The 19,791-nt window shown below is 37.0% G+C and overlaps 1 protein-coding gene across 2 annotated transcripts in view; it reads left to right on the top strand.

Annotated features, from left to right (window-relative positions):
• Positions 1–19,791, top strand: part of LOC113044271 (sister chromatid cohesion protein PDS5 homolog A) — a 37,869-nt gene that overhangs the window by 9,415 nt on the left and 8,663 nt on the right. For both annotated transcript variants that reach the window (XM_026204093.1, XM_026204092.1), the window contains exons 3-26: positions 9,508–9,711; positions 9,955–10,041; positions 10,217–10,314; positions 10,397–10,523; positions 10,622–10,702; positions 10,850–10,990; positions 11,080–11,195; positions 11,296–11,390; positions 11,487–11,632; positions 13,100–13,251; positions 13,378–13,491; positions 13,655–13,736; positions 15,745–15,793; positions 15,887–16,026; positions 16,206–16,321; positions 16,935–17,040; positions 17,264–17,424; positions 17,549–17,672; positions 17,842–18,000; positions 18,085–18,153; positions 18,236–18,372; positions 18,476–18,599; positions 19,318–19,522; positions 19,611–19,725. In XM_026204093.1, the coding sequence (XP_026059878.1) occupies positions 9,508–9,711; positions 9,955–10,041; positions 10,217–10,314; positions 10,397–10,523; positions 10,622–10,702; positions 10,850–10,990; positions 11,080–11,195; positions 11,296–11,390; positions 11,487–11,632; positions 13,100–13,251; positions 13,378–13,491; positions 13,655–13,736; positions 15,745–15,793; positions 15,887–16,026; positions 16,206–16,321; positions 16,935–17,040; positions 17,264–17,424; positions 17,549–17,672; positions 17,842–18,000; positions 18,085–18,153; positions 18,236–18,372; positions 18,476–18,599; positions 19,318–19,522; positions 19,611–19,725 (2,948 nt within the window). The remainder of the gene's footprint in view (positions 1–9,507; positions 9,712–9,954; positions 10,042–10,216; positions 10,315–10,396; positions 10,524–10,621; positions 10,703–10,849; positions 10,991–11,079; positions 11,196–11,295; positions 11,391–11,486; positions 11,633–13,099; positions 13,252–13,377; positions 13,492–13,654; positions 13,737–15,744; positions 15,794–15,886; positions 16,027–16,205; positions 16,322–16,934; positions 17,041–17,263; positions 17,425–17,548; positions 17,673–17,841; positions 18,001–18,084; positions 18,154–18,235; positions 18,373–18,475; positions 18,600–19,317; positions 19,523–19,610; positions 19,726–19,791) is intronic.

The raw sequence follows: 19,791 nt of genomic DNA, 5'->3' as shown, positions 1-19,791 counted from the left end.
TCGGATAATTTTATTTTAAATACAATAATGTCAGTTGAAAACATTGCAATTGTGCTTTAAAATACAACAACGAGCACCACAAAACCATTTAAAGAGGCGCGTTCAGCGTTCTCCGTGCCGGATTGGAAACTGTCAACAAAGTAAAATGACCTCAAAAGTATGGCGCGCTCTCTTCATTTTATCAAATGATCATAATCGCATCTATTCATTTTATAATCCTGCTACTAGCATTTTATTCAGACTAAAGCCTCTTTAATTCAAGTGAGAAAGCGTTTTGTGTGTGTGTGTGTGTGTGTGTGTGTGTGTGTGGCTTTTGCACATCCTGTCATACCGCTGACTGCGTGCCTGCAATAGACGCATTTTGCAGTATTATGGTTAACGATTAATCGATTAATTGATCGTTAATTTAAACGACGATCGATCATGGAAATAATCGAAATTTGACATCCCTAATATATATATATATATATATATATATATATATATATATATATATATATATATAACTGATTATTAATCGGTCAAAATGATCTGATACTAGGTTTGCGCGATATTGGGAAAAAATGACATTGCGATATTTTATTTTTCTGCGATTAATATTGCGATATTTTTTCCTACAAACAAAAATGAGGTGAGCACACTTACATTCTCATTTTAAATGATTTAAACATCGACACCATCGTGTCAATTGATTAATTATGCGCGAGGGAGAGAGAGCAAGACAGCGCTCGTGTTGTTTGAAAATGGCTTGCTCTCTCTCGGTCTTTCTCTCTCTCTCTCTCTCAATTCAATTCATATTGCTTTTTTGCCATGACTTTGCCATGACATACAAAGGTAGATATTGCCAAAGCATTGTACATAGCAGAATAAAAACAAACACCCCGCACGCTCCCTCTCTCTCTGCCCTGTTAAACTTGCATGTGTTTTTCAGTCCTGTCAATGATAAACTTTCACTCTATGATGGTTAAGCTGTGCAATTAATCCACAAATCATATTCGTCAAGGCCGGGGAGCAGCTGGCCCGTGTAATGTTTCTTATTTCAATGAATAACGGATCAACTACGACAGCCTACATCGCACATCCTGCGATGTGACTATCGTGGATTCGTACATCGCGATATCGATTCTTAAACGACACATCGTGCAGCCCTAGCTGATACAGTTTGCTGCATTCATGCACTCAGAAACCGGTGACTGTGAACGAATCAGCAGAGCTCGAACAAGCTTTTGTCATTGTTAAATCTTTCTCGGACGTTTCGAAATGTCGAAATTGGGTTGCGCATCTATCTGTGCATGATGATGTCCAATGCCATCGGCGAGCAGAGCTTCTCAGAGTTGGGAATAATCAGAAGAGAGTCCTCAGTTGGGCAGGAAAGGTTAAGCATGCTGGCGCTTGAGTGTCGAATGCACATGCACCAATGCAGAGAAAATGTAGGCCGTTTTTGTGCTGCGTCATAAGGCCTAATTTGGTCTTAATCCGGCCCTAAAGGCGGTGCATTGCCATTGCGATTTACCTATGATGAGTTCACAGCTGAGCAGACATTTAACTCGTTGGCTTCAGCACATTTGTGTATGCCATACTGCTGGAATTGGTGAAATGGTTGACAGCAAATGTTAAATATTAAATGGAACGATAAAATAACGTTATTAACCGGTTAATGGCCATTTAAATTTTTCGATTCTGTTCGGAACTATAAAATTTGATTTAGTTTCTGGTTTTGTTCCTGTCAAAATTTCGTTCATTTCTGGTTTTTGTTTTCGTTCCTTGAACCGGTTCAGAGCCCTGGTTGATACTGATATAATTTGTTGGGTAACAGCCCAAATGTCTTATCATTCTAATTGATGGATTAAATGTAAGAATTTGACTCAAAAGTCTCACTCATCTAACACAGCCTATTTAACTTGTCAGTTCATGTTTATTTGTGCACTTCCGTCAGTGAACGCCGCCTGCAAAACACTAAAATAAATATCAAAGAAATAATAATTAAACAAGAAAGTAGCCTAAATAGTTAAATACACCCTGTCTAACGGACGCGAGTGACGCAGCGTGACAAAATTCTCCTTATAATCAGTGATGCTACACTGGATGCAGCATGACAGACATAATAAATCCCCCGTCCAGTTTCTGAGGTAATGACACAGAGTTCAGATGTCCTGTAGACACTAGACAGACTAAACCTGTTGCAACGCGGTTGTGTTGCGTCCGTTGAAGACATGGCTCACTGTTCCGCAGCCAAGTAAGCTCGTTAACTCCTCATCTGCACGAGCTCTCATTGGAATAGGAATGATTGCCATATTTCTTGTTACCATCTCTTATTTATTGCGGTCTCGTTTGTATTTGGCCAGTTTGGAGAAAGCCGCACCAAATATGACCAGCCAGGCATTTGTGATCACGGGAACCTGGGCAAACGCGGATGGGTGACATAAATGGAGATGGCTCCAGATCGGCAATGTAGTATTTGGTTTCCCAACAAGATCTATCGGCCAACACTAAATTAATTTGCTAAACGCATTAACTGTATTTTCCTGCGCTCAAATCTGCCAATCTAAAGGAAACACTGTGTTTGAGGTAAGATGTTAATTACCATAGACTTAGAATTTGCAACTATTACAGTTATTACACTTGTATACAAAACTTTGTATTATACTTGCTATAGAGTGTGTGACGTCACGTGCACTATCACGTGCTCTATCGGTGGCAGTAGACAACCGCGGTGGCAACCGACCACCACGGTGATGCGGTTGTCACGGCAACCATCACAGCCCTATGTAAAAGTCAATTTAAACTTATTGAAACAGATTCATTTCTAGTACGGCTGTGAATTGATCAGTACACAGAATATGAAGGATATCAAAAACAACTTTTACACACACACACCAGTACGTAGAGACATCTAAGAGGATTTATTTTCCAAATAACTCTAATTTCATGTTGCTGAAAAACGTGTCTGAAATTATGTATGGACTCTTGTTCTTGTTATCCTTCTTGTCCACTGATTTTTGTCCTTTAAAAAAGCCACAAAGCCTTCCAAGAAGACGGTAAAGGCTAATGTCATGCTTGAGCTTTAGTTAGGCTTAACGTGAAAGTTAAGTTTCACGGCATGGGCTAAATGCAATGTTTAGGATTTGATTTATGCATTAGTTTTAGTTTGTACCTTTTTAACTTTTTTAAAGTAATGTGAAATAGTTTTTTTTTTTTTTATTATTATTATTATAATTTATTTGTATTTGGCTTTTGAATGTTATTCGGCAGTCAAATGCATCAAATGGGTTTAGTTTTAACTGTAATCAATGTATGCAATTTCAGTAGTAAAGGCGAGCATACATGGTGCGATTTTTGCTGTCGTACGAGTTCGCACTTTTTTTTCAATAGTGTATTCTCATATGGTCGCAGCTTGTATCATGTGCAATGAAGTACGAGCCGAGCAGAGTGTCTTACAAGCACTTCCTGACCTCCCGATCATTTTTAAACATGTCTAAAAAGTTTGTGAGCTATCGGTTTGAATTTTTGACGTGTGCGTGAGCTGATTTGTTGATCTATCTGAAGTTGACCAATCACGAACTAGGAAAAAGACTATCCAGCAATTTCATTTGTTTAAAAATATATAAAAATGACGTTACTATATGCACAAACTTGCGTGACACGCTATGGTTATATACTTTACCATATATTCCGCCACCACATCAAAGCATGCGCACACAGATACATTTATCTCAAGCTGTTTTTGAAGAACAGAAAGTCCATGCTTTTCTCTGCTCTTCAGCCAAACTCTATGCCATGCCCTTCTTTTTCTTTTCTTTTTTATTCTTTTGGAAGCCATTGCTGCCACAATCTCTTCCTCTGACTCTGATGTTTTTGGCGCGGAACTTTGTGCGATTGCTTCGGAAATCAGGCAGGTCATTAAATCGTGTCGTATATCACCTCGTCTGTACGTCCTTCTGACCATCAGAATTTGCACCGTGTACGCCCACCTTAAAATATTTTTCTAAAAAGGGAACAAAATAGTTATTTTAAGAGACCAATCTGTTTTATCTTGTATATCTAGTATTTCTTTTTGATAAAGAAAAAATACTTTTTATCCAATTCCTTGATAAATCGATGGAATAATCAGTAGAATACCCAATTACTAAAATAATCAATAGCTACAGCCCTACTTGACACTGCTGTGAGTTAAATGGCCATAATCTAAGTGATTTTACAAAAAATAAAAATAAATTACTTCATATTACTGGTGAAATATGGCCAATTATGTAAAACGTCGTACACTCAAAGGGTGTCATAACAAAAAAGTCAAGCTAGTATCTAGCCTTCGCTTTCATTTCGGACCATCTCCAAAAAGACATAAAAAAAAATAAACAAATGATTTACTCGTTAAAATCCATTTATCATAGAAGGTAATAAAATTAGTGCTCTTGAAATATGAAATGAAGGCGGGTCCGGATTGAATTCCCTCATTGTTGAAATTCCCTCACATTTCAACTTGTGTGTCATGCATTGTTTCTTAATTTGTTTTGTGTTGTTACACACAACCATTATGGCAGTGCTGAATAGACGGATTTGTTCTCAACAAATCAGGCCAATAAATATGCCCATTCAGCTAACATGTTATTCACTTTTTGTGGAAAATAACATTGTGATCTCATAGATGAGGCCGTCCTTCTTGTGAACTAAACATGAATTAGGTCAGACCGTCCCCCAAAAATATCCAGTGGTGATGGAAATAAATGGGCAATCAGATTGAAATATAATGCCACGTTGTTGTTTCTTTCTCAAGTCCTTGATTAATTAACTGTGGACTCTTTGCATCAATCAGTTTATATGCTTTTCAGAGATTCTGTCACTCTAGCTTTCTGTAGTATTCACATATTAAATAAAAAAAAAATTAGGGAGGGTATCAGAGTCCTTTGCAGGAAAACGGACTGACTGCTGGCCTTCCTGCTTTTGCCAGTGTGATGTTTTGTCTGAGTCTGAAGCTCAACTGCTTTCCTTGAGCTCACAGCACAGGCTGCCCTTCCCCCCGCTTTACCAAACATGCTCAGCTCTCTTTCTCTCACACACAGGCGCCAGAGAGAGGTAGAAACTAGAGAACTTAATTTCTCCTGGGTCCTAGAAGTATAAGGGTTAAGTGCTTGTGAAAAATGAGATCTTTCTTTTAAACGCCATGCCAGCTTCTAAGGCTATATTCATGGTGAGAATGAGTGCAATCAAACAAAGGAAGACTAGAAAAGATGTTTAAAATGTATTTCTTCTAGAAATCTTAGAACCATGTTCGGATTCACTTGATTAAAAACCTTTTCAAAAGTATCAACAGAATAAAAAAGGTTTCTCACAGGGGCAGATGTAATACAATCTAGAAGGATATCTTTAATGAAAAATAAATTCTGACAAGAAGAACATTTCGGAGGATTTTCTCCTTAGAGTAAAAACTGATGTGGAATTTTTGAATGTCCTATTCTGCATCTTGTATAGGTGACTTGATTCCAACAATTCTCAAAACAGAGATAGTTTTTTCCTCAGATCAGGATTTATTGCGTTCAACTTATTATTTAGACATTGATCCCATTCTGATTGCCATTTATATATAATGTATTCAATTATCGTTTGTTTTAAGTCTTTAAAAGGTGTAGAACACTTTACTAATTCTGTGGATAGTGCTCCTTTTGCTTGTGAATCCACCTGCTGTGTTGTACGTGGAAAAAAATTAGATCTACATAAAAGTTTGCATGCATGCAAATACTCAGTGGTCATCTCAATTAAACATAGCACTCTTCATGCAGAATAGGTATTTTTGAATAGGTAAATCCAATCAACGGCAGATGTAGTCCCCTCCCCCCCCACCTTTTTTTTTAATCCTTTTTTGATAATTCAATTTAATATGCGTCACAATAAGGGAGAACAGATCTGGCACTGTTTCCATTTCATTGTGATTTTAACATAAATGTTACCGTCCATACCACACCTGCAATGGTCCAATCAATGTTTTCTTTGTCAATCAGTAGTTATTCCAAATTTCCTCTTTTATTTTAGTAGTGGACTTGAAATTACCATTGTGTTTTCTGGCATTTTACATTTTCTTTTTTCTGTTTGCAAGACTTTTATTGTAGTGGACCTGAACAACACATTTCTTGATCAAAGGTTTCTACAATCACTTAATTCCAGCTCTGCTCCTCATAAGACATTTTGAGCTATCTTGGAGTGAGAAAGGAGACACTCTGACTTAATAAAATATGACTGTTTTCAATATGCGCTCTTTAGCGATCTTGCGTCCTTGTGTTTTCGCTATACATCATCATTAACCAGTGTCGAAGTTCAATTCCAATTCTCAAGAACACAATTACAGAGGATGTGTGTAAGTGCCCGGATGTGTTCTTGATAGGGCTAAAACGATTCCTCGAGTAACTTGATTACAAAAAATGATCTTTAAAGCCTCTTTAAATTTATTTTAAATCTCACGTCAGGTTCTTTCGCAATGATTTTTTTAATGTGACACAACGCATTTACGTCACCCACAAAGCGGAAGGAGACACAAGGTGTCAGCAGTGTTTTGACTTGAGGGCGCAAGCAAACGGAAAGAGAACGTCTTGGCGTGTGTTCATTGCAAGATAGAGCTGGCATACCACAACTAGGGCCCTATGATTTCCGCGATGCAGAAAACGCGGAGGGAACCGCGGAATCCAGTCATAAAAACGGAATTACAGTTTAATGCGGAATGGCACGAAATTTGCCAAATTTTTAATGAATTAATCAAAAATAGGTCATTGCACTTACATTAAATCATGATATAGACCGGGACGGAACAGTCTATTTAAATATGATTCCTGCATGTTCTGCGTGTCTCTGTTAATGAATGGCGCAGAAGCGCGTCTCCGTTTATTTACACACACTGAAGCGGGCGTGACGCTCCGGTGATTTCAGCATCTGCTGTCTCAATAAGGACGTGAACACCTGAACAACATCTCCAGAACTGCTCTGATAGTCACTTCATGAGCATTTTACCATTCGATTTGAGTAAAACTAGCGTCACATCACATACACAGAACATGTATCTATTGTTCAGCAGAATGTACATAGCCTACTACAAAAAAAAAAAAAATCAAACATTATTTTTTTTTTTTTAAGGTTTAATCACACAACATTTCTTCCATATTTTATATTTAATAGTAAATCCCCTTTGTTTACCAAAAAGTTAAGTTTGCTTTATTTTCAATAATTAAAAGATATATTAAATGTTTTATGTGTTTAATGTGCATCTCAGAAAATGCTTTATTTAAAACCCCAACTGAATGGCATTTAAATGCACTTAATAAATCTGTAAACTGTCATTGTTCACAGTACAAGTAGACAGAGAAACAATGAGTAATAATTAAAAAAAAATAGTTAAAATTAAATCTAATAGGGGTGCTCTGTGTAGTAACAGCTGCTCTATTTGAAATCATGCACCTGATGGAATTAACCGCTGATTAGAAAACCGGCTTTACTGACGAGATGCGCATTAACGATCGGCCGATCGTGATCGGAGCACCCCTAAAATCTAATCTAATCTTGACCAACTGTATATCGTTGGAAAGGTCTAAGACTCCCAAATATATATTTTACCAGTGTTTTTTGCTAAAAATTATGTAGGAAAAGTAATCGATTAATTTATGACAAGAGTGCACCCTCAAAAATCTAAATTATAACTGGAGTTTTGACCTTTGTTTAAAAAAGAAGACTTGTTTGTTGCCTTTTTCTCTATCACATTTTAGAAATCATCAGAAGTTATATATCGACTGAAAACTTAAAATCTCAAAATTCATTCTTTAAAACCCATTTTAAAATCAGACATTGCATTTCCATGTAAATGGTACATCAATATCATGTTACAAAATATTTTCATTCATGAATTATAAAAATGTAAGTTTGGATCGTGCACTACAAAGTCAATGTTCAAAAATGTGAGTGACAGTTAAGGGGTTAAGAGACCCAGGAGTCTTATTTTCTCTTGCATAATTAATATTACACTTTAATTAAGCAAAAACGCATTGTGTCCGATTACTCGATGGAATTTTTGGTAGAATACTCGATTACTAAAATATTTGATAGCTATAGCCCTAGTTCTTGATATCAAGGATGCATCGAGTGCAGACTTGAGAGAATCAAAGCATTAGAAATCCAAGAAGCGGGCGGCCGGTGTACAGAAGCCAGCAAGCTTTAAACTCGCTCTCGCAAATACTTGACTGCTCTTGAAAGTTAACATTTATCGTTTTGTTTTGCTTAATTTTAATAAAGGTATAAGACCTGGAGAAAGTCTGCAGTATTTTTATTGGCATATTAAAAGGTACATAACATACACGGTTTCACCTAATCGTGTGTCAATCTTGAGTACCTATAGAGTAGTACTGCATCCTTCATATACTGTTTTTTTCCGGACTATGAGTCACACTTTTTTTCATAGTTTGGCTGGTCCTGCGAATTATAGTCAGGTGCGACTTATCAAAATTAATTTGACATGAACCGAGATAAATGAACCAAGAGAAATGCACCAACAGAAAACATTACCGTCTCCAGCCGCGAGATGAAAACTTTCCCTCACATCTGAAAACGCAGTTATCTGGAGACATTCTCAAACAAATCCTATGCAGTGCTGCCGACGATCTCCCGAGGAAGCGTGTTGATTTGCACGGTCTCACTCTCCTCTGGTCATTGTGTGTGTGCGGGCGCGTTTTTCCGGGAGAAATGCTCATATAAGGACTTCCGTTCTCATCTATGTCATTAAATCCCTGATCAAAAAAAAAAAAAACAGCTGAAACTTGTACCAACCCAGAAGTAAGATTTTTGGCAAAGATATTCTTAGACATTCTTCTAAATAATTTTTTTATAACTTTGGCTATGTTTAGCATGAGAATCCATCTCTTTAACACTGTGAACAACTAGGAATACACAAAACGTCATTGTACCCCCCCTTTAATGTAAAAAATGTTGTTGCTGAGATTTGTTAATGGTGGTTATGTCTTAAAGGACTTCTGTATAAAAAAAAGCAGCTTTTTTGTGTGTTTGTTTAAACTTGCTAGGTTTTATAGTAATAAGCAGATGGGTAGCAGATAGAAAAAAGCAGGTAGATTGTGTCTAAAGTTTAGAGAGATTTGTCTTTTACAGAATGATTAAATATTTTGAGAATTTTTACTCAGTGCATTAAGGCGCTGATATACTTCAAACGTAGTTCATTTTCGTTCTTCGGGGGAAAAATAAGTTCGAAAAGGCTGAGCGACGGTATACTGTTAACAAACTGTTAACGAAAAAAAAAAACACACCCACTGATTGTGTAACCGCAATGGACCAGTGGAAGCGCAAAGGTGTTTTTAGGAGCCAAAGCGAACTCCCCCAGAAAGTTTGCTTTGGTGAGCTGTTTCGAACTCAAAATAAACTTCGTTTTAGCCTGATTTTGTTTGAAATGTCGTCATATCAGTTCGATTTTCTATTTCGTTTGAAGTATACCATGGCTTTAAATGATGCCTTTCTGTCTTATAGCTCGTGGTCAAGACATATATGGACATGGATCAAGACTCAGAGGAGGAAAAGCAGCAGTACTTGGCTTTGGCTCTTCACTTGGCCTCTGAGTTTTTCCTGCGAAACCCCAACAAGGATGTACGGTTACTTGTGGCCTGCTGTCTTGCTGACATTTTCAGAATTTATGCTCCAGAGGCCCCATACACCTCGCATGACAAGCTCAAGGTATGCCAAAACATTAACTTCACACGCATGACTTTATTGATAAACTTACCTCTTTATTATGGCTCACACTAAAAATGTATGATTAAAAACTGATCTCACACTTGCACCTCATGTCAAGCTGTCTTTTTTTCCCCCATCCTACACATAGTACCATCAACCATTATGAAAAAACAGAGAATTCAGATTAGCTTTCCAGTTAAAAAAAATAATAATAATTTGAGTATCTTTTTATCTTCTATCTAGGAAATTTTTCTCTTCATTACGCGGCAGTTGAAGGGTTTAGAGGATACCAAGAGCCCTCAGTTCAACAGATATTTTTACTTACTAGAGGTGAGCTGTGTTTTTACAAATAACTGGTTGATTATATGTGCATGTTTTAAATGTACTTTCAGGCTTGTGGGGATATGAGCCACACAGCAGCAATATTTACCCGTTTGTTTTTCATTTAAGATTAAGCATGTAGTTTAATTGTCATAACCAATATGTTAAACTTTAATTTGCACAGAACCTGGCATGGGTGAAGTCCTACAACATCTGTTTTGAATTGGAGGACTGTAATGAGATCTTCATCCAACTCTTCAAAACCCTCTTTTCTGTCATCAAGTGAGTTTAATTTTAAGTGAGTTTAATCGTCTCTTCTGTTACGCAACTGTACTCTTTTTGATCAGGACTTTCCCTCTTCCAGTAACAGCCATAATCAGAAGGTGCAGATGCACATGTTGGACCTGATGAGTTCCATCATCATGGAGGGAGATGGAGTGACGCAGGAGCTGCTTGACACAATCCTCATCAACCTCATCCCTGCTCACAAAGTAGGCAAACTTATTATCTTATTTCTTCCCGGTCTCATTTCCCAGTCCAGTCTCAGATGGCTAACCATTGTGTGGTTGTACCTCTTTCTGTGCTTTAGAACTTGAATAAGCAGGCGTATGACCTGGCCAAGACTCTTCTGAAGAGAACGGTTCAGACCATCGAAACCTGCATTGCCTCAGTGAGTCACAAAAACATAAGTTTGTCCTTTCAGAATTCAGTACATTTAAATGGCGTAACGAGTTCAGTTCTTTTTAAGAAGACAAAATGGTATGACAGATGTTGTATTGACTTTCTTCTCTAATCCCTTTCTTCTCTTTCTCCGTAGTTCTTTAATCAGGTTTTGGTGATGGGAAAGTCCTCCGTGAGTGATCTCTCTGAGCATGTATTTGACCTCATTCAGGAGCTCTTTGCAATCGACCCTCTGCTCCTTGTCTCTGTGATGCCACAACTTGAGTTCAAATTGAAGGTGACTTAATGAACATACATTTATTTGTGCTTCAGCTCGCATACAAACACTTTAATTGCAAGACTAATATTTTTCTGTTGTCTGTGTAGAGTAATGATGGAGAGGAGAGGTTGGCTGTTGTGAAACTGTTGGCTAAACTCTTTGGTGTTAAAGATTCTGAACTGGCCACTCAGAATCGCCCACTTTGGCAGTGCTTTCTGGGAAGGTGAGAGATTCCTACCATTGGAAAATCTTGGAAAAAGATTTTGAATATGTATAATTTGAGGTTTATTGAATTCTGATTTTCTTTTTATTTCCTCCCAAAGATTCAATGACATCCATGTTCCTGTGAGACTTGAGTGTGTAAAGTTTGCTAGCCACTGCCTGATGAACCACCCAGACCTTGCCACGGATCTTACTGGTGTGTTCAGGATTAATGTGATGTCTACTGATTTTTTTTTTTCTCCATTAAGCATTGCTTGACTTGTAAACATCTTGTGTAACTCTGTCACTTCAGAGTTTCTGAAGGTGAGGTCACATGACCCAGAAGAGGCAATCAGGCACGATGTCATTGTGACCATCATCAACGCAGGGAAGAAAGATCTGAACCTGGTGAATGATCAGCTGTTGGGGTTTGTCAGAGAGAGGATGTTGGACAAGAGGGTGAGAAAGATGCAAAGCTTACCCTAAAGTCTTCTGAGCTCAATGGCATGATTTTTTTCCTTTCTCTTATGTAGATTGCAATATGAAAAAAGTACTGTATGGTCTTGGAAAAAAAGAACGAACCAATCTAGAAAGATTAAGGTGATTTTATTAGTGGTGGATCTGCATGGAGCATAAATAATTTACTTTAGAGTTAAAAAGTAATTTTTCAGTTTATTTTTGTGCGCGCACCATTCTTCATGGCTGAACCATTTTTAGCCTCTTTCAGTAATGAAGTGAACAAAAACAAATATTCAAGTCTACAATTCCCACTATTTTTCACACATTCAGTACCGCCATAAAAAAATGTATATATTTTTTTGTAATTGTGAAATAAAAAATATTAAGCAAAAGGGACTATTAAACTGTAAAACTATACAACTGTAAATGTACAGTGCAACAGTTTGCATCTTAATTTCCTTTTGAAAAGTTAAACCATCAAAACAACCATTTTAATTTGCTGTTTTGCCAGCAGATATATGCTGCAGGTTTCAGAGTGAGACTCCACTGCAGCTTTATGCAGAAACACTCACGTAGCTCTCATTCGGCACAAATCCAAATATCTCTATCATTGCTGTCAAACAATTAATGGCATCCAAAATAAAGGTTTTTGTTTAGGTAAAATGTGTGTGTACTTTATTTATGTTTATATAAATATACACACATACAGTATACATTCTGAACATATTTAGATTTATTTACATGTATATATTTATATTCATATAATTTATATTATATATATATAAATATATTTCATATAAAACAATATATTGTTCTTTATACATGCATGTGTGTGTGTATAATATATATATATATATATATATATATATATATATATATATATATTATACACAGTGCCAAAGTCTCTTTAAGACAAGTCATGTCACTGCAGCCATCTTTGAAATCAAAATCCTTTATTTTAGATGTGATCAATCGTGATTTATTCTTTGACAGCACTAGTTTCTATGTTTGCAATGTAGCCTAGCTTTTGGTTGCAAAACAGTAATTTGTTTTGTAAGCTTTGTACTTCACTCGTGTCCCAGTATCCACTTATTGTCATACATAACAGAATACTTCACAAGTACTTGTTTGAAATAACACCATGGAGGTACGGTGGTCTCACTGACCTTCTGAGCAGTGTAGCTTTGTCTTTATCTTATATGCTGTGTATGTGGATATTTTATTTGCACTCTGCCCATGTGTTGCATATTTGACAGTAAATGAATTATACATTCACTTTGGAATTTGTCATGTTAAAAAAACATGACTTATATTCTGGAAAATACGATGCATTCCATTGTGATTTGATAAACTCATATTGCAATATTTATTTTGATATATCTTGGAGCCATTCAAACCTACTTAGAATTTAAATAAAAAGGGAGCTGAGAAAAACAAATTAAATATAATTATTATGTTCGGTTTCAGTGGCGTGTCCGTAAAGAAGCAATGATGGGGTTGGCTCAGCTTTATAAGAAGTACTGTCTGCACCATGAAGCTGGGAAGGAGACCGCATTGAAAATCAGCTGGATCAAAGACAAGCTCTTACACATCTACTATCAGAACAGCATAGATGACAAGTACGCACATGCATCTGTACACACAAAGTATTTAATCTGCTTCATTAACTAGTTTATTGACATTAAACAATGAAGCATGCCTAAATCCGAAGTGTCAGATTCTTAAAAAGTGTGCTTGTGTAATAGGTTGCTGGTGGAGAAAATCTTTGCACAGTACATGGTTCCTCACAGTCTGGAGACTGAGGAAAAGATGAAGTGTCTATACTACCTTTATGCCTGCCTGGACACTAACGCAGTCAAGTGAGTCTTAAACGACTTTTTTAAAAGCTTATCAGATTGCCAAGAGAGAGTCTCCGGTTCTCATCTGACCGTTTTGGAGCATATCACTGTACATCTATTAACAGCACTCATCTCACTGATGTGTTTAATTAGATCAAGCAGAGAACATCTCGTTGTTTTTCAGAGCACTGAATGAAATGTGGAAGTGTCAGAATATGCTGAGAGGGCTTGTTCGAGAACTGCTGGACTTACACAAATTGCCTACAGTAAGTTACACAAACCAGGGCTCCAAACAAAAAAATAGAGTGAGCCATTGGCTCCTATAAGAAAAAAATGTAGGCACCAAATAATTTTTTAGGTGCCACAGAATAAACATGTTTATTTATTTATTTATTATTATTATTTTTTACATTTCAATCATACTGTCATGTGTTTAGGTCTAATTTTCTTGACTATCAGCATTTTAATCCATCTTGTAGATGACCTGGGAACTAAGATTCACTTAAAGTGGGAACCAAATGTCTTTTTTAATTTGAAATATACAGTCACATAATTGTTCATTATCTGTACCAGTATCATGGACATAAGCATCACTTGGTCACTGAGTATAGTTTGGGCGTTTCCTTAATGTTGTGAAACCATGGACAAGAGGGTGAGAAAGATGCAAACTTTTAAAAATAAAGGTGCTTCACAGTGGCATAGAAGAGCCTTTTTATATAAATGGCTTCGTAAAGAACCTTTAACATCTGAAGAACCTTTGTTTCACAAAAGTTTCTTTGAAATGCCTAAATGTATTGAAAGATGTTTCTTTAGATTATAAAAAGCTGAGAAAGAAATGGTTCTTTATAGAACCTTTGACGGAATGATTCATTGTAGAACCAAAAATGGTTCTGTGAAGAAACTTTTAAGCACCTTTATTTTTAAGAGTGTATGTCTTTCACACTTTCAGTCTGTTTTTCTTAATTAGTAAAATGCAATTTTATAAGAGGCATTGAATCATGTAGAAAACAGGTTAAGTATAAATATTTAAATGCAATAGTGCATAAATATATAGTTATTTATAGTTACTTTTCTAGCTGACTGATTAGCTTGTCGTCACTGAATGGTTATTCCGAGGTCAATGTATATTACGTTGCAATGTTTACAAGCTTTACACATTTTCCGCAGTTTGAAAACTGACATTTCGGTAAGTTGTGTACTGTAGGATCTCTTATAAAATAGCCTATCGTTTGATGTCAATGTTCATTATGTACGATAGTAGTTAAGAGAAAGATTAAATAGGTTACTTGCTGCTTGAACTGAGGTGCTAAAGCAACCACGCCTATTTATTTCGTTATGAATTTTACATTTTATAGCTGATACTTTGTTACTGATTTTTGATTACTGGACAGCATGTGCTCTTCAAATAATGAGGCTCACACATTAGCAGCACACAGCATAGACTTAAAATCTTAAGAAACCATATTATTAATGATAATAATTTAGCATTGTTAATGATATTGCCTATATCCACACAGGTGACAGCTTTACCTGTTGTGGTTTGTTCAAGTTGGGCACAAAATAGACGTTGCTTTTCTGCTCTTTCACTTCTTAAATCTTTCATTTCAATCTTTCTCACGCTGTACAGCTGAGCTGAATTTATCAAGTGTGTGTCAGCGGTGCTGCGTGGCTGAGATGAGGACAGTTTTTGTTTTTTTTTTCACTAAAACTTTAATGCGCATCGTCTCAGTTTAATTCGTGAACAAAGCAAATGATGCGAATGCAAAACAATCAGAAAAAAAGGCATTACATGCACATTTTTTTGTTATAACATGTAATTACATAGGCCTAGCAAAAGCAAAAACTTCACTCATGATTTAATATTTTTTCTGTCATTATTTTTCAGAGGAAGACAAAACGTCTTTGTAATGACTAGTGGTCGACCGATAATTTTGCAAGGCCGATAAGTTTTTCTATTCGGCCGATGCGTTCATGGCAGCTTTTGGGGATACAGTGCACGCCAGTTACGTTATCACATAAGCAGAATTTCCAACATATCTGTTGATTAATAGTTATTAAAGTAGATTTGTAATGAAAAGTGAGTGAAGAAATTAATTTCCATTTCCTTCATATTGTTTATGTTTCTTAATGTTCTGAGGGACATTGAAAATGTATTGTCCTAATCAAAATGCTTTATTGTATTAACTGACATGTATTTTAAATGCCAAAGCATTAGTACAATTGACAGGTACAGTGACAAACATAAATGTAACTGTTGTTTTTCTTTTCCTGCAGTCTGAAGCAAACACCACAGCCATGTTTGGAAAACTTATGACCATCGCTAGTGAGTATAATATATATATATATATGCCTTTAAGTGGATGCTAAGTAAAACCATTAGGTTTCAGAATGTGTAATTTGTCTCTCTCATTCTCAGAGAATCTTCCAGATCCAGGTAAAGCTCAGGATTTTATGAAGAAGTTTAATCAGGTTCTGGGTGAAGATGAGAAACTCCGTCTTCAGCTTGAGCAACTCATCAGCCCTACCTGCTCGTGTAAACAGGCTGAACAATGTGTGGTAAGTTTAAAAACACTCCACCAATCACATTCAACACTGCACTGTCCAAGCTCACATGATAGGTGTTAATTTATAATGCATATTAACTAAGAGCTTTTCCAGTCCACCGTATTTCTTGTAATATTAAACATTACACCGATACTAAGTCATCTAAGAGTGTTTTATAATTTTTTTTCCAGAGGGAAATCACACGAAAGCTGACATTCCCCAAGCAGCCCACAAACCCATTCCTGGAGATGGTGAAATTTCTGCTGGAGAGAATCGCACCGGTGCACATCGACTCTGAGGCCATCAGGTAGGCCATGAGGTCAAATAGCAGATTATATTTTTTTTTTTAGTAATGAACATGCATTCAGCAAAAAACTGCCATTATATTTTTATTTGAAATGCCTTATTGAAACACTGGTCATGTTTTTTTTTTTTATTGTATTTTTTGTTGTGATATTTCCACAAATGCTGTCTATCAAGAGTCGTTCTTATAACAGCTACTGTAAACATAGTTTACATAGAATACAAAGCCCAAAGAAATTCCGATTTTCGCACCTGCAAAATAACTGTGCAGACAATCAGCCCTAAAAATCAAGTCAGAAAAGCAAATCGGAAATTATGTGCAGGTTGAAGCACAGTCAGAGAAAATGCATGCGCTTGGTTTGAACAGCAACATTGGATATGAACTCCTATCAGTGCACCTGCAGATGTAAAGCGAGAACATGAATGAGAGGGGAAGAGAAACTGACTGAGTGGGAGAGAGATAAGCGCAATATGGGCCATGTGTTTTTTTTCCTCTCAGGGATTGTGTAACACTCTGAATAGCTTGTAATGGGTGAGACATCTAGTGAGAGTAAAGTGTAACTGCAGGTATTGTGTAGCTGTTTTGGATCACCAATAATGTGTGTGTGTGTGTGTAGCGCCCTGGTTAAGCTGTTAAATAAGTCAATTGAGGGCACTGCTGATGATGATGATGAGGGAGTAACCCCTGATACTGCCATTCGTGCTGGACTTGAGCTACTCAAGGTACTGTTTGTAACTGCAAGTGCACTAGTTTAAAGTTTAAATATCATGGAAAACAGGATTTCTGGATTAAACATCCAATCACATTAATTTAAAAATATGAATATATTAATATAAAAATTAATTGCTGGATATGGGCTATTGCTCTACTTAATGTTAAGTGCTCATTTGCAGTTATGTTCTCAATTTTAATGTAAGTTTGCTGTTTGGTCTGTCCATACCTTAGGTTTTGTCATTTACACACCCCACTGCATTCCACTCAGCTGAGACATACGAGTCTTTGCTGCAGTGTCTGAAGATGGAGGATGATAAAGTGGCAGAAGCAGCCATACAGATCTTCAGAAACACAGGACAAAAGATTGAGACAGAACTGCCACAGATTCGCTCGTATGAACAGCTCCCAGATGCATACACACAACTGTTTAGATCCAGTACCAAGGATTGTCAGCTTAACTGAAATCAAATACACATGTTTGATGTAGTAAAATGATGTTCTGTTTTCTTTGTGCAGGACTCTAATTCCCGTACTACATCAGAAGGCAAAAAGAGGCACCCCCCACCAGGCCAAACAGGCAGTCCACTGCATCCATGCCATCTTTCACAACAAAGAGGTCCAGTTAGCGCAAATATTTGAGGTAAATCTAAGTGCATAAATGCATTTTCCTTAAAATGCTCACTTTTGACTGTCAATATTACAATAATGTCATTTTTCATAGTATAATCAATGTCAATTTTCAATAAGGTCATTTTTTTGCTGCATGAGAATTTTTTTATACATGCTCTTCTGTCTGTCTCTTGTTCCAGCCGTTGTCTCGCAGTCTGAATGCAGACGTGCCTGAACAGCTCATCACTCCGCTTGTTTCTCTTGGACACATTTCTATGCTGGCCCCGGATCAGTTTGCGTCACCCATGAAGTCAATCGTAGCCAATTTCATCGTGAAGGACCTTCTGATGAATGACAGAGTGAGCATATTGATGTGGTGTTCTGCTTTGAGCATGTATTGAATAGTTTTATTGCATGTTAAATGAGCCCTCTCTACCTCTCAGTCTGTGGGAAACAAAAATGGCCGGCTCTGGACAGCTGACGATGAGGTTTCTCCTGAAGTGCTGGCTAAGGTAAAATTTCTTTAAGTAATCAGGTTGAAAACAACATCTCTTGGTGATTTGTGTGCGTATTAATGTGCATGAGTGTTGCCAGGTGCAAGCCATTAAGCTGTTGGTCCGCTGGTTGCTGGGAATGAAGAATAATCTATCCAAATCAGCCAACTCTACTCTCAGACTCCTCTCAGCCATGCTGGTCAGCGAGGGAGACCTTACAGAGCAGAAAAAGATCAGGTACTAACTGGGAGTCAAGATCCCCAGTGTGATTTTGTGTACAATTACGAAAGCTGCCTTGATATGGCTAACAGGCCCCTAACACGTGTGTTTATGGACACAGCAAGTCTGACATGTCTCGGCTGAGGCTTGCAGCGGGGAGCGCCATCATGAAACTGGCACAAGAGCCCTGTTACCATGACATCATTACACCAGAACAGTTCCAGCTCTGTGGACTCGTCATTAATGTGAGTTGAGCACTAGACTACTTGGATGCATATGGAACATAAATCCAGTTACTATTTATTTTAGATCATGGCTGGCTTTAAAATTCTGTACTGTTTTGTCTAAATAAAACTGAAACCTTTAAACTAAAAGTCATTTATGTCATGCTAATGAATTTAGGAATAACAAGCTTGTGTGTGTAGTATGAAAAAGGAAAATTCATAGATTTGCTAAGTATTACATTTAAGTGTTTAAAGATGAACTTTTCTGTCATCTAATGCTAACTTTATGTACCACCTGAATGTATTGTAGATTTTCTATCTTAAGTTGAAAGGGTGTTTATATAATGTACATTTTATGGATGATACTGAACCTTTTTGCCATGTAAATAGCCATGATGCTAACATGGCATAAAAAACTTAACAAACAAACAATACTTATTTAACCTGCTCTATAGTGTATCTCTAAGGATTGTAGATGATCATGCCAAGGTCTTGAGTTGCTTTAATGCAATGTAAATATAAATTGCACCCCTTAAATATACTTGCAGTTGGCAAATATATAAATCCAAATGTATTTTGTTCTACCAAGTCATTATGTATAAAACTATTCGATGCACAGGGGCAAAAAAAACTGCTTATTAACACTGTTTTGTAACAATCAAATAACGGGATATATAAGAACATGTTACAAAAGCAAATATTAGCCATAACGTCACATATTTTCATGTTTCCCCTATAGGATGAGTGTTATCAGGTGCGCCAGATCTTTGCTCAGAAGTTGCATGTTGCTCTGGTGAAGCTGTTGTTGCCACTGGAGTACATGGCTGTGTTTGCATTGTGTGCTAAAGATCCAGTGAAAGAGCGCCGTGCTCACGCCCGACAGTGCCTGCTCAAGAACATCAGTGTCCGCAGAGAGTACATCAAACAGAACCCCATGGCCCATGGTAGATACAGTTTCTAGTTTTTGTTATCACACATGCCATACTGAGGTATTGCTTGAAGACCTAAATATCCTGTGTGTTTGATTTTCAGAAAAGCTGCTGTCTCTGCTTCCTGAATATGTGGTGCCATACATGATCCATCTTCTAGCTCATGATCCAGACCTTACCAAACCACAGGATTTGGAGCAGCTCAGAGACGTCAAAGAGTATGAGTTTCAAACATGTTCAGACACTTTTGCACTGCACTTCTCTTTTTATTTCTGCTCATAGTG

This window comes from Carassius auratus, chromosome 26 (genome assembly GCF_003368295.1).
Source record: "Carassius auratus strain Wakin chromosome 26, ASM336829v1, whole genome shotgun sequence".
NCBI classification, from domain to species: Eukaryota; Metazoa; Chordata; class Actinopteri; order Cypriniformes; family Cyprinidae; genus Carassius; species Carassius auratus.
This window is presented reverse-complemented; position numbering and strand designations above follow the sequence as displayed.